At 42.3% G+C, this 23,230-nt stretch overlaps 1 protein-coding gene across 3 annotated transcripts in view; it reads right to left on the bottom strand.

Moving 5' to 3' along the window:
- Positions 1-1,134: 1,134 nt before the first annotated feature.
- si:ch211-194b1.1 (protein Wiz) overlaps positions 1,135-23,230 on the bottom strand; it is a 71,567-nt gene continuing 49,471 nt past the window's right edge. For 2 of the 3 annotated variants that reach the window (XM_034191247.1, XM_034191245.1), the window contains exons 10-17: positions 22,209-22,757; positions 21,524-21,964; positions 20,877-21,383; positions 18,773-19,339; positions 18,474-18,685; positions 14,070-14,307; positions 8,107-8,272; positions 1,135-2,170 (exon numbers count right to left, since the gene is read on the bottom strand). In XM_034191247.1, coding sequence (XP_034047138.1) covers positions 1,798-2,170; positions 8,107-8,272; positions 14,070-14,307; positions 18,474-18,685; positions 18,773-19,339; positions 20,877-21,383; positions 21,524-21,964; positions 22,209-22,757 — 3,053 coding nt within the window. In that variant the 3' untranslated portion in view covers positions 1,135-1,797. The remainder of the gene's footprint in view (positions 2,171-8,106; positions 8,273-14,069; positions 14,308-18,473; positions 18,686-18,772; positions 19,340-20,876; positions 21,384-21,523; positions 21,965-22,208; positions 22,758-23,230) is intronic. The other variant, XM_034191246.1, reaches the window with a different exon arrangement.

Raw genomic sequence — 23,230 nt, 5'->3', positions numbered from 1 at the left:
TGCACACATGAATGAGCTAATCAGCTTGTGGAAGAGCAGGGAAAGATGTTAAATTTGTAGGTTAGGTGGTACTTAAGGACTGGTGTGAGAACCATTGTCCTAGAGTATGTTTTTATGATCAAATGAGACAAAGAATTATTATTTTACTACAATGACCAAAAGTATGGTTCAGAGGAGTAAATGTGAGGCATTCAACCTCTAAGAACACTTTTCCAGCTGTTGAGCTTAGTGATGGTAGCATCATGCTCTGGATCTGTTTTGCTCTCTGTGGAACTGATGCTCAAAGTGGATGTAATCTTGAAGGAGGACCTTAAACCATTAGGTAGATGGTTGACACTTGGATGCAACTGGGTATTTAAACAGGAAAATGACCTCAAATACACATTAAAGCTGGTTGTGGATAAAGCAGGTGTACATTAAGCTTTTGAAATGGCCTTCCCAAAGTCCTGACCTCAACCAGGTTCAAGATTTCAGTCCTGTAATTAAATGCCATGTTTGTGTGATGAGGTAAATTCACTGAACTCTACCAATTCTGACAAGAAGTGTGTTCAAGAAAGTTGTTGTCTACTACAAATATAAGGGAAATACAACCAATTAGGTGTACTGCATGAAAATTCAGTAAGGTATGTCTTCTATAATACATTCCGATTCTAAGGTATAACTCTACTAGTGTAGACTAAGGTATATCTAAATATCAAAAAAAGAAGAGTAGAATAGAAGAGTAGAATAGAGTAGAGTAGAGCCACTTAGGTACCTGGTCTTGAGAACCAGGGATGGTAGGTTAATAGATGGCATGTATATTTCTGACCCTTTATGTGTAATTTTAAACTTGCATTGATTTCAGAAGATGGGTGCACCATTTTTTAAAAGTGGCGCTGTACAATCATTCAGTTCCAGAAAAAGAACAGTGCAAAGAAATCACTAGAAGTCTAATATTGCCTTGACCTGCCATGCCCATTTTGCGTGTATGTATACTTCTGAACATAACTGTAGATTACCCCCAGACTCATCAAGTGCTTGTTTGCAACTCTATGCTAATTTATGGTGCTGTTTGGTAGACTGTGTTGTCCACTCATAAAATCAACTGGTTGCGCACGAACTGAAAAATGCGCCCATTCTTCATAGCCAATTATCTGTAGAGCTGGCCACTCCCACTGAATTTTTATTTATTTATTTTTAAAATTGCCATACTTTGTAAATCTGGCCCTACATTTTACCACATTTAAAGTCTCAACCACAAGACTAGCATGATTAAAAATTAAGGTATCATTTAATCTCAGTCAGGACCTTTTAAAGAGCTGCTCAGGCCATCAAAATGGACACACTTTCACTCAAATATGCTTGGGAGAACTGATAAAAGCCCAGCAGGTCTTAATAACGCACTGCTTACAAGAAAAAAGGGGTCAACGCTGTAGTAGACAAGGCAGGGAGGGTTAAACTTTGATAAGGGCTACATTAACCCCTGAATGGCAGGAAAGATACAGTAACGATCTGCGTCAACAACTGGACATTCGGTATAAACAAACAAAACATGAGTTCATCTCTCCTCGTAACCTTGGATAGTTCCAGCAATCACCAATCCGCCGTGCACAGATAAGCCAGGAGAGCTTCGTTCCCATGGTAACAGGACTTAATAAGAGTCAAGAAAGCTGTTTAAAAGGGGCTTGGGGCTCAGAGAGCTCTTTAGAGGAGGAACAGTGCTTCTTAACAATGCTTTCTGAAGGCCAAAAGAATAAAAATAGATAAAAGAAACAGTGAAGGGAGGAGGAAAAGATGGAATCAGAAGACTGATGTAGGTTACACTATTGGGGTGGGGAGGGGAACAGGGGTTTCAGTGAGGGTGGGCTGCTCCTGTGAGATCTGTTCTGTCTCTGTGGCAGTGTCAGTTGGAGCACGCTCGGCCAGCGGCGTGGGAGAGTGGCTGTTGGGAGTAGGAGTGACCGCAACGGGGACTACAACCGGGGTGGAGGAGCTGGTACTGGAGGTAGAGGTGGAGGCTGGAGTAGAGGGCTGGCCTGGGGATAGGTCGTCAGCCAGGGAGGTGGGCTCAGTTGAGGCTGCTTTGAGCGCAGCTGGCTTGTTGTAGTTCATCTTGACGATGTGCTGCTGAAGATGTCGGATCCAGTCTTCCTGCACTGACAGCGGACCGTGGAACTCCACCTCACAGAATCTGACATGGACAGAAAAAAGTGTCTGTGTTTACTGTGATGCAAAGTGAAACTACAAACTGAAACTATTTAAGCACTTAGGCCTTGGACCACAGCCCTGAAAATGGGCGTACCACTACCTCAGAGGATGGCAAAACTACCCGTCATTGACTAGCGACAAACTGTGTTAACTGACAATGGTTTTCTGAAGTGTTCCTGAGCCCACGCAGTAACATCCTTTACACAATGATATCAGTTTTAATGCAGTGCTACCTGAGGGATCAAAGGTCACGGGCATTCAATGTTGGTTTTCAGCCTTGCCCCTTACATGGAGAAAGTTCTCCCGATTCTCTGAATCTTCTGATTATGTTATGGACTGTAGATGATGGAACCCCTAAATTCCTTGCAATTGATCATTGAGAAACACTTTTCTTAAACTGTTGGACTATTTTTCATGCAGTTGTTCATAAAGTGGTGATCCTCACCCCATCTTTGCTTGTGAACGGCTGAGCCTTTTGGGGATGCTCCTTTTATACCCAATCATGACACTCATCTTTTTCCAATTTCCAATTAACCTGTTCACCTGTGGAATGTTCCAAACAGGTGTTCTTTGAGCATTCATCAACTTTCCCAGTCTTTTGTTGCTGCTGTCCCAGCTTTTTTGAAATGTGTTGTAGGTATCCATTTCAAAATGAGCAAAGATTTGCACAAAAACAAAAAAGTATCAGTTTGAACATTAAATTCAGTATCTTGTCTTTGTGGTGTATTCAACTGAATATAGGTTGAAGAGGATTTGCAAATCATTGCATTCTGTTTTTATTTACATTTCACACAATGTCCCATCTTCATTGGAATTGGGGTTGTATTCTCTAAAAGGACAGGGGTGATGGCCAAATGGTTAAGGGTGCTTGTTTTCAGTGCAGAAGGTTCCTGGGTCAGACCTGACCCCTGCCCATTCTGTAATATGGAGTTGTGTCAGGAAAGGCATCCGGTGTAAAACTTGTGCCAAACCAACATGCAGATCCACCTCAGATCTACTGTGGTGACCCTGAGTGGAGGGGAAAAAAGAGAGAAGCTGAAGGGACTTACTTATACAGTGGAGCAAAAAAGTATTTAGTCAGTCCCTGATTGTGCAAGTTCTCCTACTTAGAAATATGAGAGAGGCCTGTAATTTTCAACATAGGTACACTTCAACTGTGAAAGACAAAATGAGAAAAAAAAAAAATCCAGAAAATCACATTGTAGGATTTGTAAAGAATTTCTTTGTAAATTATGGTGGAAAATAAGTGTTTGGTCACCCACAAACAAGCAAGATTTCTGGCTCTCACAGACCTGTAACTTCTTTAAGAAGTTCTTCTGTCCTCCACCTCTTACCTGTATTAATGGCATCTGTTGGAACTCGTTATCTGTATAAAAGACACCTATCCACAGCCTCAAACAGTCAGACTCCCAACTCAAGCATGGCCAAGACCAAAGAGCTGTCAAAGGCCACCAGGAAGAAAATTGTAGATGTGCACCAGGCTGGGAAGAGTGAGTCTACAATAGTGAAGCAGGTTGGTGTGAATAAATCAACTGTGGGAGAATTGTAAGAAAATGGAAGACATACAAGACCATTGATAATCTCTCTCGATCTGGGGCTCCACGCAAGATGTCATCCTGTGGGATCAAAATGATCATGAGAACGGTGAACAAAAATTCCAGAACTACACGGAGAGACCTGATGAATAACCTGCAGAGAGCTGGGACCAAAGTAACAAAGGCTACACACTATGCAGAGAGGGACTCAAATCCTGCAGTGCCAGGCGTGTCTCCCTGCTTAAGCCTGTACATGTCCAGGCCCATATGAAGTTTGCCAGAGAGCATATGGATGATCCAGAAGAGGATTGGGAGAATATAATGTAGTCAGATGAAACCAAAATAGAACTTTTTGGTAAAAACTCAACTAGTAATGTTTGGAGGAAGAAGAATGCTGATTTGACACCATATCTACTGTAAAGCATGGGGGTGGAAACATCATGCTTTGGGGCTGTTTTTCTGCAAAGGGGACAGGATGACTGATCTGTGTTAAGGGAAGAATGAACGGGGCTATGCATCGTGAGATTTTAAGCCAAAACCTCCTTCCACCAGTGAGAGCATTGAAGATGTAACGTGGCTGGGTCTTCCAGCAAGACAATGATCCCAAACACACTGCTCGGACAACGAAGGAGTGGCTCTGTAAAAAGCATTGCAAGGTCCTGGAGTGGCCTAGCCTGTCTCCAGACATCAACCCCATAGGAAATTTGTTGAGGGAGTTGAAAGTCCATGCTGCCCAGCGACAGCCCCAGAACAGCGATGCTCTAGAGGAGATCTGCATGGAGGAATGGGCCAAAATACCAGCTACAGTGTGTGCAAACTTGATGAAGACTTACAGGAAACATTTGACCTCTGTCATTGCCAACAAAGATTATGTTAGAAAGTATTGAGCTGAACTTTTGTTATTGACCAAATACTTATTTTCCACCATGATTTACAAATAAATTCTTTAAAAATCCTACTATGTGATTTCCTGGATTTTTTCTCATTTTGTCTCTCACAGTTGAAGTGTACCTTTGTTGAAAATTACAGACCTCTCTCATCTTTCTAAGTAGGAGAACTTGCACAATCAGGGACTGATTAAATACTTTTTTACCCCACTGTATCTCCGAGTAATAGTCATGTATGATAACCATCCCATGCTGTTGGCTGTAGCCAGATAGGAGTCAATGAAAGATTATATGGGTGTCAAATAAAAAAAAAAAATACTCCAATCATGCCGCATTGTTTGTCTAATTATAGTTATTCCAAAATCGTGTAGTATGGACTATCTATGGCTGAATGTTAGGGGTATTGAGAGTTAATGGGGTTCTAAAAAGTAAGAGTTTGCACCATCTGTTATGCTTAGTTATGATGTTACAGGCTAACATATAATCAAAGAATCCATTCCATGTCAGGTCAAGTCCAGGTGGACTATGCTACTGATAGCAGTGTATTCCAGTACAACATGCTGCATGGTGGGTTTCTAAACTGGCTTCCTCACCAGGTTCATACTGCTGAAGAGGGTGCTGCATGACAGCAGTACAAACAACAAGATCTGTCAAAGGGTGGATGAGCTCTATTTGAGCCAACGGCCATCACACAACAGCCACAAGCTGTTCCTGTGGCCGTCTCAGCACCGCTGTGCTGCCGATTCAACAGGGCGTCTTGGCAAGAGGATATCACATTCCACTGAGCAGTATAGACATCGTAAGCACAGCCACACGGAATCTCATGATATGGCGTCTATAGATTCATCGATTAATGCTACCACATACGGGGGCACCAACACACCTTCTACGGCAGTGGTGGAAAATAGGCAAAGAACAATTAACAACCTTAGCACCCGTTGAACTATAGACTACCTAATTGTGGTGTCCAGTAGTTCAGCATTCAACATCATTCTCCCCCATGGCCTCGTGAGGAAACTGCTGAACCTCTGTCTATCTTATTCAATGTGTCTTTGCATTAAGGACTTTCTTTCAGATCACTCACAGAGTGTCAGGATTGGCCTTCACATATCCACAGATCTCACACTCAGCACAAGGTTCCTCTCATGGCTGCATGCTGAGCCTGTTGCTCTTCACCCTCTACAACTCTGACTGTACCCTTATCCACACCAGCAACACTTTCATTAAGTATGCAGATGACACCACAGTGGTAGGCTGTATCACTGGAGGAGATGAGTCCACCTACTGGGATGAGGTGGAACAGCTGATGGTGTGGTGTAGAGAAAATAACTTGTTCCTGAACACATCCAAAACCAAGGAGCTAATCATAGACTTCAGGAGAAACAAAACAGACATTTAGTCCATTATTATGGGGGTGGGGGTGGGATTGGGGACCTGTGTGGAAAGGATCAGGGACTTCCATTTCCTGGGAGTCCACATAGAGGAGAAACTGATCTAGGACAGAAACACCACACAGTTGGTAAAGAAGGCACAACAAAGACTCCACTTTCTTAGAATCCTCAGAAAAAAATAACAAACCAAAGATCGCTTGTGTCTTTTTACTGCTCCACCATGGAGAACATTCTCATATCCTGCCTCTGTACGTGGTTTGCCAACTGCACGGTGGCAAACAGGAAAGAGCTTCAGAGGGTTACCAAATGGCAGAGATGATCATTGGGTGCCCTCTACCCACACTGGAGGGCCTTCATGGCTCTTACTGTCTCAGGAGAGCCAACACCATCCTAAAGGGCTCATCCCACCCTGGGCACTCTCTGTTTCAGCTACTGCCATCAGGCAGACGGTACAGGGCCGTTAAAGCCAGTACAAATAGAGTGAAAAACAGTTTCTACCCAACTGCTGTTGGAGCTATGAATGCTGCTGGAACAAAACAGCCATGTCACATGCCACAACTGAAATGAGTGCATTATTTGTTTATGTGCAATATCCACTGCCACTGAAATATCCACAATATCTACATACTTATTTTGTTCTTTTTTAATTTTGCGCTTTGGACATATATTTGCAAACTGTTGCTATACAATGCTGCTGGAACTTCAATTTCCCTGAGGGAGTCTTCCCTAGGGATCAATAAAGTTCTGTCTAATCTAATCTATCTCTAAAGTCTGCGCATAATTTACTCAGGATTATTGGCACTGAAAGACTTGCACCTTACCTTTTCTTGTACCTGTTACAATGGCAATAAAGAATCTGTATCTGCATTGTTTTACTGTGTTTATGCTTGCATTGGGAGTGTGTGGCTATACATATATAGAATCCAATAGATATTGACCTTGTTTGGGTGTTACTTTGGAGACCAAGCATTCACCACAGTCAAGACTATTTCATTTATTAATCTTAGCTCAACCAATAATTTTATTCATTCATATTCTGCTGCTTAGGTGGCGGGAGAGCAAACACCTCATCCCACACTTTTCTATCCTTGGCCAAGTCCTCTAACTCTTCCTGGGGGATCCCAAGACTTTCCCAAGCCATTTGGGAAATATAACGCATCCAGTATGTCCTGGGTCTTCCCATGAGCCACCTCCCAGTTGGACATGCCTTGAAGACCTGACCTCCCAAGGGAGACAACTAGGGGTTATCCTCAACAAGTGCCCGCCCACCTCAGCTGGCTCCTTTTAATGTGAAAAGACAGCGGCTCTGGTCAGAGTCCCTCCTAGACATTCAAGCTTCTAACCCTGTCTCAGAGTGTAAGTCCAGATACCCGACAGAGGAATGTCATTTCCATCGCTTTTATCCCTGGCCTTGTTTTTTCTGTCATTACCCAAAGTTCATGACTATGGGTGAGATAGGCGTGTAGATGTAAATCAAGAGTCTCACCTTCTGGCTCTGCTCTTTTTTCACCAGGACAGTACAGTACACAGTCCTCAAAAGATCAGACACAACCTCAAGCTGTCTATCAATCAACCAATAATCTACATCACTTTTTACCAAAATTGGAGCAACTTTAACTATTTGCCCCTGTGCAAACTGAAATTGACCTCTGTCACATTTTTACTGTTTTACTATGATAATTCCTTAACATTCAATTTTGGAATCCCTATGATCAGAGAAATAATGCTGTATACTTTTCAATTTGATAGGAGAACTTTTAAATTTTGACACCTGTGTAATCCTTAATTAAACCCTACCTGGCAACTAAAGCCACCCTGGGATGGCTATCATCTTTTTAAAATCCCTATAGACAGTTAACCAAAATGCCATAACAAAGATTTTGTCACCCTGGATGGCAGTGACCAATTTATCTGGCCTATGAACTAACTCATTCATGATACCAAAAAAATCTTGAAGAGGTGGAAATGTGGCGTGTTGGAACTTCCTTAAAACTCTGCCAGGCAATTCCAGTAATACCTCTGACTAAAAATAATCTTATGCCAAGAATCTTAAGTCTGTCCAAGGTTACTACACTGAGAAGCACACGTTCAGAAAGAAACACTCACCGGCACTTCAGGGTGTAGACCTTGCCCACCAGTTTGACCAATGGGTAAGCGGGTGGTTTTGGAACCAGGGCAGGAACGGTGCTTGTGCGGGGAACTTTAGGGGGGCCACTGTCCCTCTCTCCTCCATCTGAGCAAGATGGATGTTTCAACGGCCGGCGCTCAAAACCTTGACAAGAAGAAAAAGAGAGAATTTGTCCAAACTGAAGCTGCACTGAAATACTTTCCAGTGCTGCTGGGATGACTTTGTGTCATATGATTGACTGCATGGGGAGCCACAGATGACTAACTCAGTCAGATATTCTTCTTGAAGCCAGCCGAGCATACAAACAGCAATAATTTCATTTGGGAAAACTTGCTTATTGCAGAGTCAATTTAGGTCAACACTTTTTTCAATCAGACAAATTTGAAGGAGAGTAATTTCAGTGCCAAGCACAGCTGCCAATGCAGGGAGTTCACACTTCAACAAGTAAAAACTATTATGCAAATAATAAATGTTTATGAGTTCAATGGTACGAATATTTCATGAGGTGAATGTTGGAACTACAGAAATGTTATGTGGTTTGTTTTGTCAGGACACTGGTCTTTGCCCACTGGTTGTCCTTTCAAGCATATGTCTTTGTGAAACTGGACTATATACCGTAATTTCTGGACTATTAGCCACAACGTTTTTCACACGCTTTGAACACTGCGGCTTTTACAATGATGCGGCTAATTTATGGATTTTTACAGGCTTTATCATAAGTCAAAATAGGTCAATTGATGCTGTCAATTTATTAGCTGCGCTTCTCATGTGGTGTAAATTCACACACAGTGTAAATATAAGGTCTTACCCGTTTGTTTTAGTGAAGCAAAGTCCCTCTCTGGCACTTTGCGCCGTCAGATCAGTTAGCGGAGCGGAGCCTTTGCTGCCCCCCCCCCCCCCCAAACCGGTTCTCTGTCTTGGCGCAACAACTCAAAAAAGTCACGGCGCATCATTAACATCTCATTTACCACAGACTCCATCCGATCCTTGCTGCACGCGATGAAATCTCATGAAAAACTTCAAATTACTCAGTTCTCCGTGTGGAGCAGAGACACCATGCACATGCGCTGGATGACGTGCGTGACAATATTTACATGTAACACTTCAGGGATAAAAAAGCATTTACGGTACGTATTTAATTAAAAGTTAAAAAATCTTTGTGTCTAACATCTTTCTGTGTAAATATCTCATGGTACAACGTGGAGACCCGCGGCTTATAGACAAGTGTGGCCTATTTATGTACAATTTCTTTATTCTTTTTAAAATTGGTGGGTGCAGCTAATATTCAGGTGCGCTCTGTCGTCTAGAAATTACAATAACTCATTCACTCATCTTCAACCGCTCATCCAAGATCGGGTCGCGGGGGACTGCAGCCTGTCCCTGCAGGCACTGGGTGAGAGGCAGGGTACACTCTAGACAGGCTGTCAGTCTATCGCAGGGCACTTCAATTTTATATCAATTCATATATACAGCACCAAATCACAACAAACGTCACCCCAAGCAACTTCACAAGGGTAATCCCCCCATCACACACAGCAAGAATAGCCATAATCCGGATGTAGTCAGGAGGGATAGAGGTGTGGTCAGCCGTGACTGTTGTCAGACGCCACCAACATTGTAGCTGTAACCCACGCAATTACATCTTTGCTCGTCCTCACATTCATAGCACTAAACTGATCTCTCTTCAGGAGGAGGGTCCGCTGGCAGATGATGGAGTGGGCACATTTGCGTGCGTAGAACAGGTGAAACAAACAGCATGCAAGTGTGTGGCCAGATGAAATGGTCACTCAGCTGCGTGTGTGTATTCATAATGGCTGAACAAGCCGCTGTGCGTGCGTGCGTAGAACAGATGATCAAACCGGCATGCAAATGTGTGACCGAAGTGTTCATTCAGCTGCTTGTATGTGTGTTCATGATGGCTGAATGGGCTGCTCCTTGTGCGCACATGGTGCACACGTGTGTGCGCAAGCCCAGGAGCTGTCCACCCAGGGTACGCGCATAAAAGGATGACAATTGTCAGTGATCACCTGCTGTTGCACAGTCCGGCAAAAATCTCTTTAGGTGTTTGATACACTTGCATTGCTAGACTTTATTTGTCCGGCTGGACCTTGTAACTGCTGCTGAACTGTGCTGACAGTGCACCAACTTTCCCCATGTGCGCAACATTCTTCAGACGCAACCAGTGAACTTTTCTCTTTTTTTTTTTTTGCCAATCCACCATTTTCTTTTTCCTTTACTTGTGGTCATTTCAGCGTACATGATACGCATCTTAACATTCTGACGTGCGCTATGACGCAGCACAGCTCACCTACCCGTGGTGTAACGGCTATGACGCAATATTTCAAATTATCTCACCCATGGGAGGGAATGGAACTGTATCTGTACTGTAAGGACATAATGGATATAACAACCCGTTCAGATCTGTTGCAGCGTGCACTGGGCAATGTTGACCTGCAGTGGCACACGGTGCTTTCGGTTTGATTGCGCGCTGTTACATGTTGTTACATATTAACATTTCCTTTGACCTCCCTGGCCAGGGTCCAGTAGAGGTGGACATACGTGGCACAACATGCCAGCGGGCTTTGCTGTTACCAATCGATCTCAGAGCTCAATCAACCGCGATCAGATCGTTTCAGATGATGTTTCGATGCCTTTAGAATACGTAGACTGCCATCAGATGACGCAAAAACTGCCTATAGACCACCATCAGATGTGTGTCCCATCATGATGGCGCCAAGAGTGTTTTGAATTGTGCAACACACTCGGGACAGCCGAGCAAATGGGACCAAATATGTAGACTGCTCTGAGACTGCTGTCCGTCCGTCTTCAGACTGCACCTCAACACTTCTCGACTGTAGCCGGATGTGTCATTCTGATGCAATTCGGCCTCAACTGGCATATGTGTGACAGGGGTTTAAGGCCTAACCCCCCACCCACCACCACCACTGTGAGCAAGTACACTAGCAACAGTGAAAAGGAAAAACTCCCTCAGACTTTTTTTTTACTATAGGAAGAACTCTCAAGCAGTCCAGACTCAGTGGGATGACCATCTGCTTTGGCCATACTACCAATAACAAAATAAGTAAAAAAGTACAACAAGATTTGTCAACCATGCAAAGACAGAGATGATTCCACAGAGCATCCACCAGCTGCCCCAAAGCCCAGCTGGAGGGTGCAGGTTCACCTCGCATGCCACGTTTTGTGGACCCAGCTTCATTTGCTGTTGAGTCAGAGTGCTAATACAACCTCTGGCAATAATAATTAACTGGTTGTCAAAACCTTTGTGACAAATTAGTCAGACCTACATGTTTTGATACATGTTGTCATAATTAGGACTATCACAATAAATTGTGCTGCACGATATACAACCCCTGGCAATAATTATGGAATCACCGGCCTCGGAGGATGTTCATTCAGTTGTTTAATTTTGTAGAAAAAAAAGCAGATCACAGACATGACACAAAACTAAAGTCATTTCAAATGGCAACTTTCTGGCTTTAAGAAACACTATAAGAAATCAGGAAAAAAAATTGTGGCAGTCAGTAACAGTTACTTTTTTAGACCAAGCAGAGGGAAAAAATATGGACTCACTCAATTCTGAGGAATAAATTATGGAATCACCCTGTAAATTTTCATCCCCAAAACTAACACCTGCATCAAATCAGATCTGCTCGTTAGTCTGCATCTAAAAAGGAGTGATCACACCATGGAGAGCTGTTGCACCAAGTGGACTGACATGAATCATGGCTCCAACACGAGAGATGTCAATTGAAACAAAGGAGAGGATTATCAAACTCTTAAAAGAGGGTAAATCATCACGCAATGTTGCAAAAGATGTTGGTTGTTCACAGTCAGCTGTGTCTAAACTCTGGACCAAATACAAACAACATGGGAAGGTTGTTAAAGGCAAACATACTGGTAGACCAAGGAAGACATCAAAGCGTTAAGACAGAAAACATAAAGCAATATGTCTCAAAAATCGAAAATGCACAACAAAACAAATGAGGAACGAATGGGAGGAAACTGGAGTCAACGTCTGTGACCGAACTGTAAGAAACCGCCTAAAGGAAATGGGATTTACATACAGAAAAGCTAAACGAAAGCCATCATTAACACCTAAACAGAAAAAAACAAGGTTACAATGGGCTAAGGAAAAGCAATCGTGGACTGTGGATGACTGGATGAAAGTCATATTCAGTGATGAATCTTGAATCTGCATTGGGCAAGGTGATGATGCTGGAACTTTTGTTTGGTGTCGTTCCAATGAGATTTATAAAGATGACTGCCTGAAGAGAACATGTAAATTTCCACAGTCATTGATGATATGGGGCTGCATGTCAGGTAAAGGCACTGGGGAGATGGCTGTCATTACATTACATCATCAATAAATGCACAGGTTTACGTTGATATTTTGGACACTTTTCTTATCCCATCAATTGAAAGGATGTTTGTGGATGATGAAATCATTTTTCAAGATGATAATGCATCTTGCCATAGAGCAAAAACTGCGAAAACATTCCTTGCAAAAAGACACACAGGGTCAATGTCATGGCCTGCAAATAGTCCGGATCTTAATCCAATTGAAAATCTTTGGTGGAAGTTGAAGAAAATGGTCCATGACAAGGCTCCAACCTGCAAAGCTGATCTGGCAACAGCAATCAGAGAAAGTTGGAGCCAGACTGATGAGTACTGTTTGTCACTCATTAAGTCCATGCCTGAGAAAGTGTCCAAAATATCAACGTAAACTTGTGCATTTATTGATGATGTAATGACAGCCATCTCCCCAGTGCCTTTACCTGACATGCAGCCCCATATCATCAATGACTGTGGAAATTTACATGTTCTCTTCAGGCAGTCATCTTTATAAATCTCATTGGAACGGCACCAAACAAAAGTTCCAGCATCATCACCTTGCCCAATACAGATTTGAGATTCATCACTGAATATGACTTTCATGCAGTCATCCACAGTCCACGATTGCTTTTCCTTAGCCCATTGTAACCTTGTTTTTTTCTGTTTAGGTGTTAATGATGGCTTTCGTTTAGCTTTTCTGTATGTAAATCCCATTTCCTTTAGGCGGTTTTTTACAGTTCGGTCACAGACGTTGACTCCAGTTTCCTCCTATTCGTTCCTCATTTGTTTTGTTGTGCATTTTTGATTTTTGAGACATACTGCTTTAAGTTTTCTGTCTTGACGCTTTGATGTCTTCCTTGGTCTACCAGTATGTTTGCCTTTAACAACCTTCCCATGTTGTTTGTATTTGGTTCAGAGTTTAGACACAGCTGACTGTGAACAACCAACATCTTTTGCAACATTGCGTGATGATTTACCCTCTTTTAAGAGTTTGATAATCCTCTCCTTTGTTTCAATTGACATCTCTCGTGTTGGAGCCATGATTCATGTCAGTCCACTTGGTGCAGCAGCTCTCCAAGGTGTGATCACTCCTTTTTAGATGCAGACTAACGAGCAGATCTGATTTGATGCAGGTGTTAGTTTTGGGGATGAAAATTTACAGGGTGATTCCATAATTTTTTCCTCAGAATTGAGTGATTCCGTATTTTTTTCCCTCTGCTTGGTCTAAAAAAGTAACCGTTACTGACTGCCACAATTTGTTTTCCTGATTTCTTATAGTGTTTCTTAAAGCCAGAAAGTTGCCATTTGAAATGACTTTAGTTTTGTGTCATGTCTGTGATCGCCTTTTTTTCTACAAAATTAAACAACTGAATGAACATCCTCCGAGGCCGGTGATTCCATAATTTTTGCCAGGGGTTGTATAACTAATATGACCTTACAACTCTGACCCTACAAATTATTTATAGACTCTAATAGTACATTTGCAGTTTGTAATAGAAACATTCACTTAGGTTCATGTAAATTGTATAACCAATCCTGCACCATAATATCTGCATATCTGAGTAAAATATGCTATAACATCACGTACCTCTTGGTAGACGGACGTTAAGCTCACTCCGCGCTACCTGTGCTTGAAGCGGGAGGACCCCAGAGAGCTGCGATGAACCTGGACGTCCGTAGTCGGCCCTGGAGAGTGGGGCCTGTGACTCTGTACCTGCTTCACGGTCCCCTGTCTTGGAAGAGCTCTGATTGATGTCATGGTTCGCTGACCGCACCAGGTTTGCAACCGTAGAAGATGACCACTGAGAGGAAGAAGAGGAGGTCTTCTGCGATGAAATGGGGAGGACATGATCAGAATCCATCGACAGAGAAAGAGGAGAGCTGCTCTTCTGGAAGAAGGCAGAGCAAAGGAAAGAAACGAGTGATCCTGTCAGCACTGAGTAAAATATAGACATGTGGGCTGCTAATAAATTGCTACTACAATGTGCTGTTGTATGACTCATAACAATTAATTTGGTTTAATATGGTTACAAAGACAACATGCACAGTAGATGATGCCAATCATCCTTTAATAAATTTGGGCATTTTTCCTGATGTCAGTGGGCAATGCATATAGTTAAAATAACTGACCTTTATCACTTGAAGTACTCTAATGTATCAAACCATGCCATTAACTGCTGGGCTTCTTAGTGCACATCAACTATTTAGGAGCCCAGTTGGTCTTGGAAGATGAGATTGTTCATTTGCTTGGAGTCTGCGGCATCAGTGAGCTGGTTTAGAAGGTTGATTGGAGAGCTTTTGGGTTCACAGTACTCCATAGTAAATGCACAATGACTTTTGATTTCAAAAGTAGCACTCAGAATTCATTATGAGACGCAAATGTCGGGTCAGTGCAGAAGAAAGGCAAGGGATTATTATGAAAGACGGTTTTGCAGAAAAAGCTGTACCATCCAAAAAAGGGAAAGGAATAACTTGTGTTGTTTAAAAGCAACTCACTGTACTTGTCATGTGAATACTCCAAAATCAACTAATTTCGGAGTATTCATAAACATGCTCGACATTTAACCATAAACCAGACAATTTTTTTCTCCCTTTCATAGAACACCCCCAAAGCTGCACCCAAACATATTTTCAGACTGATGTATAACCAGAGGTGCACATAACTGGTACTCATTGTGCTCGTGTGTGCTAATCATCATTGATGCATAGCAGAGGGAAATGCTTTTCCGACAATCGTCATTGCTTTTCTTGTGTTTTCTGCTGCACATCATTTATTTTTAGCAAGTGCAAGCACCATGAGTACCAGTTATGTACATGCCTGTGTATAACCCTTATTTTAGTGTCAAATTAATGCCAACAAGCAGAACCATTTCACTTCTGCATTTCAGTATATTGCCATAAGATAATGCAGTAATTCTTTACATTCCTCAATGAAACGGTTATACTGATGCATCACTGAACCAATGTGGGGGGGGGGGTCTTTCCAAAAGTTATACCAGGAATTTTCAATCATTTGCAAGGGAAAAAATGTTCAGTTTGGTCAAATATAATCTTCAAGTAATTTAAACCCAAAATCTCCTCTTCTTGATATTCAGCCAAGGCAGATGACTTTGATTTGACCAGTGCGTTAGATCATCAAAGCACACGCTAGATCATATTTGTGATAAACTGTGATCTTTGCACAACTCTCAAAGTCTCAAAAGTGACTTTTCGGGATGAATATCTGTGAAAGTGACCAAAGCTGGCCAACAATCTGCAAGCGTACTAAATATGAGTTTTTGGATCCTGTATGTGAAGCACCTTACGTGTCTGCGTGTCTCTGTACGTCTGTCTGCGGCGGAGGCGGCACTCTCTATGGAAAAACTGCAGCACACACTTCTTAGATAATCCATTAGGCCAATTAACTGCACACCAAGCCATATTATTACAGAAATTTGGAATAAAATGCTCACAAAGAAGCCATTCAGTCTTGCTAATGTTAGCCATTAGCAGCGCTATGTGATATGAGCGACTTCTAAAGGCAACATTTTCAAGACACATGAACGATTACAATGACCATAAATCACTGCTTTAAAGGGCTCACCTTGGTAAAGCCAGCCAGTCTAAGAATAAACTTCACACTTGTGAATTAATACAAATAAAATTACTTCTATGTGTTTATCTGAGGATAACCACATGACCACTGTTGAGCTCTATTAGGAAATAGCACAGGTCTGATAGTTCTGGCACAATCATAAAGCAGTTTAAAAGACTGAACAACAGCACTGTTGTTTATTTATAGCCTAAAACTGTTGTGTTGATTCCAATGAAAAATGCTTACAATTTGACAAATGCGCTTCACCTGTGCGTTGACGGGTACTTCTGCTAGCATATCATTGTTCTTTCATCCATTCAATGTGCGCGCGTGTGTGTGTTTTATATATATACATACATACATACATACACACCACACACACACACACACACTTGTGTCAAGGGGCGAGGATTATTTCTGGCATTCTATTGGTTGGAGAATTGACAGAGTTGTTGCACTAAAACAAACAAAAAAGTGCCAGCAAAGGAGATATCCGTGAACAGACGTTTGATAAGTGCACAGAAACAGTCCAAGTGTGAGAAGAGCTGAAGCTGGAAATCTGTGCAAGCAGCAATATATCTGTGTGCAAACACACTGTTACAGTCAAAACAGATCAAACTGAGGCACAAACAGGAGCTAATTTAGCTCAAGGGTAAAAGGGTAAGATTTTGAGGGAAAGCAAATCTGAATGTGAAATCAGTAAGTCATGCTCTCAAACTGAAAGACCGTGCTCTGGAATAAAGATTTTTTTTTAAATTATATACAACCAGCAAGTCCCGAGATATGGCGATTAATGAAGTGATGATTACTGAAGTGGACATAGAAGCATGGATAATCAGAATTTATGACACCCAAATAGATCCTTGTAATTTAATTGGTGGATCGTATGTCACGTGACATTCATTATTTGTCCGTCTGTATGAGTGACATCACGTACCGTATATGTTTATCCTATACATTTTGTTCTTTTGCACGCCTTCAACAGATTTCTGTAAAATAAGAAAAGCTTCCATGATATGAGGAGGCTAAATCCAACAGCAACATTGTTGGCAAGGACATCTTTAGCAGCTGTTCAAGTGCTGTCAGGTGAAGAATTGGACAATTTTCTGCAGACTTCACACACACCACTAAGGTCCTCAGCAATTCTCCTTGAACTCAGTGGTGCGTCACCGAGTCGCCTGCAGGGCAGAGTGAACTGTTGGGTCCCACTGCCCTCTGATCCCTGCTCTGAGAAGAAACACCTGTCTAATTTTAAGTAAAGTATCAAAGCACGGTGTCATATAAAACAAATAATGAAGGTTTTCCATTTGTGCAATGGAAAGAATATTTTCATGTGGTGAACGATGGAATGTTCCCTCTTTCACCACATGAAAATATTCCCTAACCTAATTTTAACACATTGCACTCATAAACATTCATTATTTATGTAAAAATTCAGTCTTTCATTAAAAAAAAACAATATGTTCAAACTGCTATCAAAATAGCAGATAGGGTGAATCTAATGTAATGGTTGTAATACCATTTCTCAGTCTCTACCTGGTACATTGAATTCGAGCCAGACAGCCTTCTCAATATGACAACAAAGACATTTTACAATCCAACCATTCTGTATGTGTGTCACATCTCCGCTCCAACAAAATGAGTGACAGTGACGTAAATGCACCAGAAACTAATTCAGGAGGGGCTGAAAAATACTTTCTCTTCTACCAATAGAATGCTATAATTTATCTGAAGATGAAACATAAGCTGCGAGCCACCTTGGTTACCATGGTAACTATCAAGTCAATACCCGACTTGCTCTGGTATCTGTACAGACGATGATTTTTGCTTAGTGTAAAGACACGAGATCTACACAGTCAGGAGCCAAGCTGTTAGACAACTCGTCTGAAGCTTTCCAAGTCACCAAATGCCACCGACGGAGTCATCAGAACATGATGCAGATCTAAAGATACTGTAAGAAATGTAATCTACAGTGTATTCACATGGTCTGCAATTGTATGTAGCTGTTATTTCTTTACTTTGTGAGAAATGATGCTGTCAATGTGAATATTTTCTGGTTTCATTACTAATTTATTTCCTCCTCAGACAATAAACTGAATATCTTTGGGTTGTAGACAAAACAAGACATTTAATGGCTTGTTGGGTATTGGGAGACACATTTTTCACCATTTTCTGGACCAAACAACTAATTGATTAATCAAGAAAATAATCAACAGATTAATCCATTAGGATAATTCTAAGTTGCAGCCCTGCTTCTTTTAAGAAAAATTCACTTGCAACCATGGAATTTGGAGTTTCAGAACACATATTAATCCAAGTTGAGAAAGAAAAGGTTCAATTTAACTCAAAAGGTTCCTCTGCTAAAATAATGAAGAAGAAGAAGAACCTCCACAGTAAAAGAACCTGACTACATCTCACCTTTTTATGGATGGAGCGGTTACCCTGCATGTAGCTACGGTGCATCTCCACCACCTTCTGAGGCCTGCTGCGAATCCAAGCACTAAGTGTTTCAATAGGTGATCCATTTACACACCACTCTGTGACGCCAAACTGCCTGAGGTGGGCTCGTGCATGGCTGGCCAGAGCCTTACGGTTCTCAAAGAAGAATCCACAGAGCTCACAGCTTGGATCTGGAAAATACACGAAGGCAGGAATAATAAAACAAAAGAAATTATTGAAGCTAAGGACAAGATGAGATTATAAAAACATAAACATACCCTGGTGTGCATGTTTGTCCGGCGAAACCTTTCTTCTAAATGAGACGTCATTAGATGAAGATGAGAAAGTCTTAAGCTGATTTGGTGATGAGTGGGTAGACTCCACTGTGGATCCCTCCTCAGAAAGAATCCTCTTCCCCAATGGGGACATTCTGAAAAACTTTCCTGGAGCTGAGGGTACTGAGGTTCCTGCTGAACCCAAGCTCTGCTTATGGAACCTCGAGCCTGAGTGCAACAAAGTGAGAGATGATTTACGGAATCTGGAGGACTGGTAACCTGCAATGCCCAATCCGTCTGAGCTGCCAAGGCGCTCCCATGAAGGACTGTTGGCTCCTTGACCCGACTCCTTCTTCACTCCCTGGTCTGACCTAGAGGAGGTGCTTAACCCTTTCTTGCGCATTACCTCCCTCAAGGTATCAATAGGTGACCCATTGACAGACCACTGTGTAATGCCCATCTGTCGCAGGTGGGAGCGGGCATGGCTAGAGAGGCCTTTACGATTCTCAAAGTATTCCCCACAGAACTCACAGCGAATGTCCCTCGTAGGCTCTGACTGATGGGACACAGCTAAGAAAACACAACAACAAAAAAGAAAATAAAGCAAGGTTAGACTCCACATAGATTAATGGACACAAAGTAGGTGTATTAAAACTGTTAACATTGCTGGTTGGATTCAAATATGCACATAACGATCCCCAGTAAAGGGTGTTTGTACAATTAGAATGGAAAGCTTTGTGAATGTATTTAAGAAACTAAAAACATTTGAAGGGTTCTAATGCAAAACACATTTTTTAAAATGGAGAAAAAATATAATTTAAAATGGGGATTTAAGGGAAAATGCTTCAAATGAAAATGGTCTGTTAAAATTCTTTAATATTTTGCACACTGACTGTTACCTTAGCAGACAAGTACAAGTTGGCCTCAGCAAAAAATTTGTGAGTTTTGCATATGAACCATTTATTTGTTTTGCTCAACTTTAAGTGTGACAGTGGAGTTCTAGAAGGGATGCACATCCACCACCCTAAAGAACTACCTCTGATTTAGATTGACAACCACCCAGACAGTCCAGCTGTCCATTCTCATCTCTTGAAAGTAGCCACGTTGTATCTACCACAGCCAGGTGATACGTGGATATCCCCTTGGCCTCCTCAAGTTACTAGGGTCTACAGCACAGAGGAACACGTGCTGGATTAGGCCCAGGGAAATGCACCACAAGCTACAGTTATAACTGATCCCACTGTAAATAATACAGGTTACTTGGTCTCCCCAAGTAACTGCTCATTTAACACAAAGTCCATCCAGCAGTACCTGAAGATTCTCCAGAGAGACCAAGTACCAAAGACATCCGATTGTTGCCTTTGTTCACTAGTTAGTATGCAGGTCTCAACCATACAGTTAACTTGGAACCACCAGGAATCTAAAGATTTTGACCTTCATTGTGCTGTAAAGGTACTGGCATCACCATATACATTGATCACATGACTCATAACCTCTTTGACCCCATAATGAACTGATTTTCTGGAATCTAAAAGTGTTTTGAGGACATCCTGCAAGAACGCGTTCCGTGATGTCTGTCAGTTCAAATGCTGACCAAAGAGACCCGTCCTACAATTTTATTCAGTGAAACCAAAAGTATTCTTGAAGGCGTACGACACCCAACCAGGTTAATGTGGGTGTATATCTGAGGCCAATGATTGAAAAGGACTCATTCTCCAGTTTACAATTTGGGGAAGAGGGAACCCATTGGTGCAAACAAATATTGTTTTCATAAAAGAACATAATGTTCCAAGGACACCAGGTTTACCACAGCCGCAAAAGGTCCTAATGCCCACTTTCAGATTGAAGACAAAAACACCCTTATAGGACACAAAAACTGAAACTGTAGTCCGTTAAAATTGGAAAGGTTTTAGTTATTCAGTTTTACTTACATCATGTAAAAGTTGTGCATTTTTCCCCTTTTTTGAATTTTTAGCCCTCATCATTCTTCACTTAATTTTATTGTTACACCATATTTCCACCGAGTTTGTAATTATTCTTTTAAAGTTATAAATAAGCTCTACAGACAAGATTTAAGAGACATATTAAAAGATTCTTCCAAAATTACCCAGATTGAGGGGGAACACACTGTCAGAGCTGTTCCAGCTGGAGTTATGAGATTGTGCAGAGAACCCTGTGGATCTCCCGACTGTTGCAGGCGCAGTCACTTCCAGTTGTACTGGCTCCGGCTTCAGTTTGAGGATCAGCCCACTGGAAGTGGTTGGAGGTGGCACTGAGCTGGACTTTGACACTACAGGCTGAGGGCTAGATGGGCGGGCAAAGGCAAAGGGGACACGATTGAGGACTGAAGCAGACGGAGAAGACGACGATGACAGAGGGGATCGAGGGGGTCCTGGAGAAGATGGAGGTGGAGTTCTGAGAGCTTTTGCAGGAATGGCACTAGGCAGACCCCGTCTTGTCATGATCTCCCTTAGGGTGTCTATTGGGGAACCATTGACAGACCATTCTGTAATGCCCATCTGGCGCAAGTGTGAGCGGGCGTGGCTGGAGAGACCTTTACGATTCTCAAAGTATTCCCCGCAGTACTCACAGCCTATTTCCTTTGGAGGGTCACCTAAAAGATCAGGAAAGTGGACAATGATGGACTATCAACCAAACAGAAAAAGTGTTATACACTGCATTAAAAGTTATAATTGTCAAAGCCTTTCAATGTGACATGAGCTTAAACCATCATTGTCGTAGAGTAACACTCACTGTGGGGAAGAGCCATGAGCTCCCCACTACTCAAGCGGAAGACCTGCATGGAAGAGGACTTGGGGCGCTTAGCTGATGGACCAAGCAAAGATGAGGCAGTGGAAGAGGTAGCTTTGGATGTCGACCCAATGTCACATGTGGTCATCTTATAGAGGAGGGACGAAGACAAAGATGATGAAAGAGTTGTGTGAGATTGCTTGGCTGGGGAGAGGGTGTGAGTCTCTACGTGGCTCTCAAGCTGTAATTCATTGGCTTTGTGCTTGAAGTCATCAGTGTCAATGAGGTGGTTGAGGAGGTCAATGGGTGAGCCCTTGGATTCAGAGTACTCCACTCCAAAGTGTCGCAGGTGGGCTCGTGCATGGCTGGATAGTCCCTTCCGTGTCTCAAACCAGGCCCCACACAGTTGGCAAACAATGTCCTTGTCTGCTTCCATCTCCAGCGCTGCTCAATAGTAAAAAATACAAAGGACTGACTTAGAAAACTCTACATCCAAAAAGCAACACATACAATGTTACACAGTCAGTGGAACAATGCAGCTTTTGACTGAGGTAATGTGAGAGAACAGTTGGGCAATTTCATGGTAACTGATAACAAGGACAGTAAAATCTGACAATACTTAAGCTCATAATTAAAAATTGGCTCTGACTGTAATTCTGTTACTGCATAATTGCCAAGTTACACTTACTGAGGTTGAGAGGAGCATCATCCTCCTGTGGTGCCCAGATGGGTTTGGTAACATTAGAGGTTAAGCTTTTCATTCCTCCCGCCTTGTGTTCTGGGGAGCGTAAGGGAGAAGACACAGGCAGGAGAGAAGAAATGGGGGCTTTTCTCACCACTGCAGATGGAGAGCCTGAATGAATCGGAGGTGGAGACCCACCAGGAGAAGGTGTGGGCGTGGAGGAAGAGGAAGAGGACGGCGGTACTGCTTTTGCTGCTTTGGTGAGGAGAGAGAGTGGGATCAGCTTCTCGTCCAGGTCCATGTCGTCTTCGTCTTCTAAGTCTTCATCTTTGCGAGGTGAGGAGGAGTTGTTGGCTGACGCGGGATCCTGAAGGGGTGAGCCTAATTTGCCATCTAGGTTGCGCTCCTTAGCAATCTGGTAGAGGAGGGCAATGGGTGCCCCGCTACTCTCTGAAATCGTGATTCCCAGTTGGCGCAAGTGAGAACGGGCATGACTGGACAGCCCCCGCTTAGTCTCAAACTGAGCTCCACACACTCGACACTTCAGGTTATGGACTGCAACAGAGTTGAGGTGAAGGACATGATCAATCTGGATGATGATGGCTTGATCACAAATATCAGTATTGTAAATATTTCAAAATGTCAAAATCATGATGAAGTAAGGGTAAATCCATTAAGACTAATGTGGCAGCTGCTACCTGTGTCACATGCAAAGAAAACATTGCTATAATCTCAAGTTGTATAACAATGGTTACATGATTCAAGGGAAGCTCAACAATGTTCAATGGCCCCCACTTTGAGACCTCTGCTTTAAGGTTTAGCTATATTATAATAGCCAAGTGGGCCCTGTGTGCATACATGTGTATGTCTTTAAAAGCTGACATTTGCCTTTTGGTATGCTTACGTAGTTTGGGTCAAGGATGTACAGAAAACGAAAAGTTGATAGGACTAATATTTTTGAAGAAATTAGCAATTTTAGCTAACCAATGGACATTGTGCTGCAATGCACTATAGGACTTCAGGGCTTT

This window comes from Thalassophryne amazonica, chromosome 16 (genome assembly GCF_902500255.1).
Source record: "Thalassophryne amazonica chromosome 16, fThaAma1.1, whole genome shotgun sequence".
In the NCBI taxonomy this organism is placed as follows: domain Eukaryota; kingdom Metazoa; phylum Chordata; class Actinopteri; order Batrachoidiformes; family Batrachoididae; genus Thalassophryne; species Thalassophryne amazonica.
Note: the sequence above shows the minus strand (reverse complement) of the source record. Positions and strands in the feature narration are given on the sequence as shown.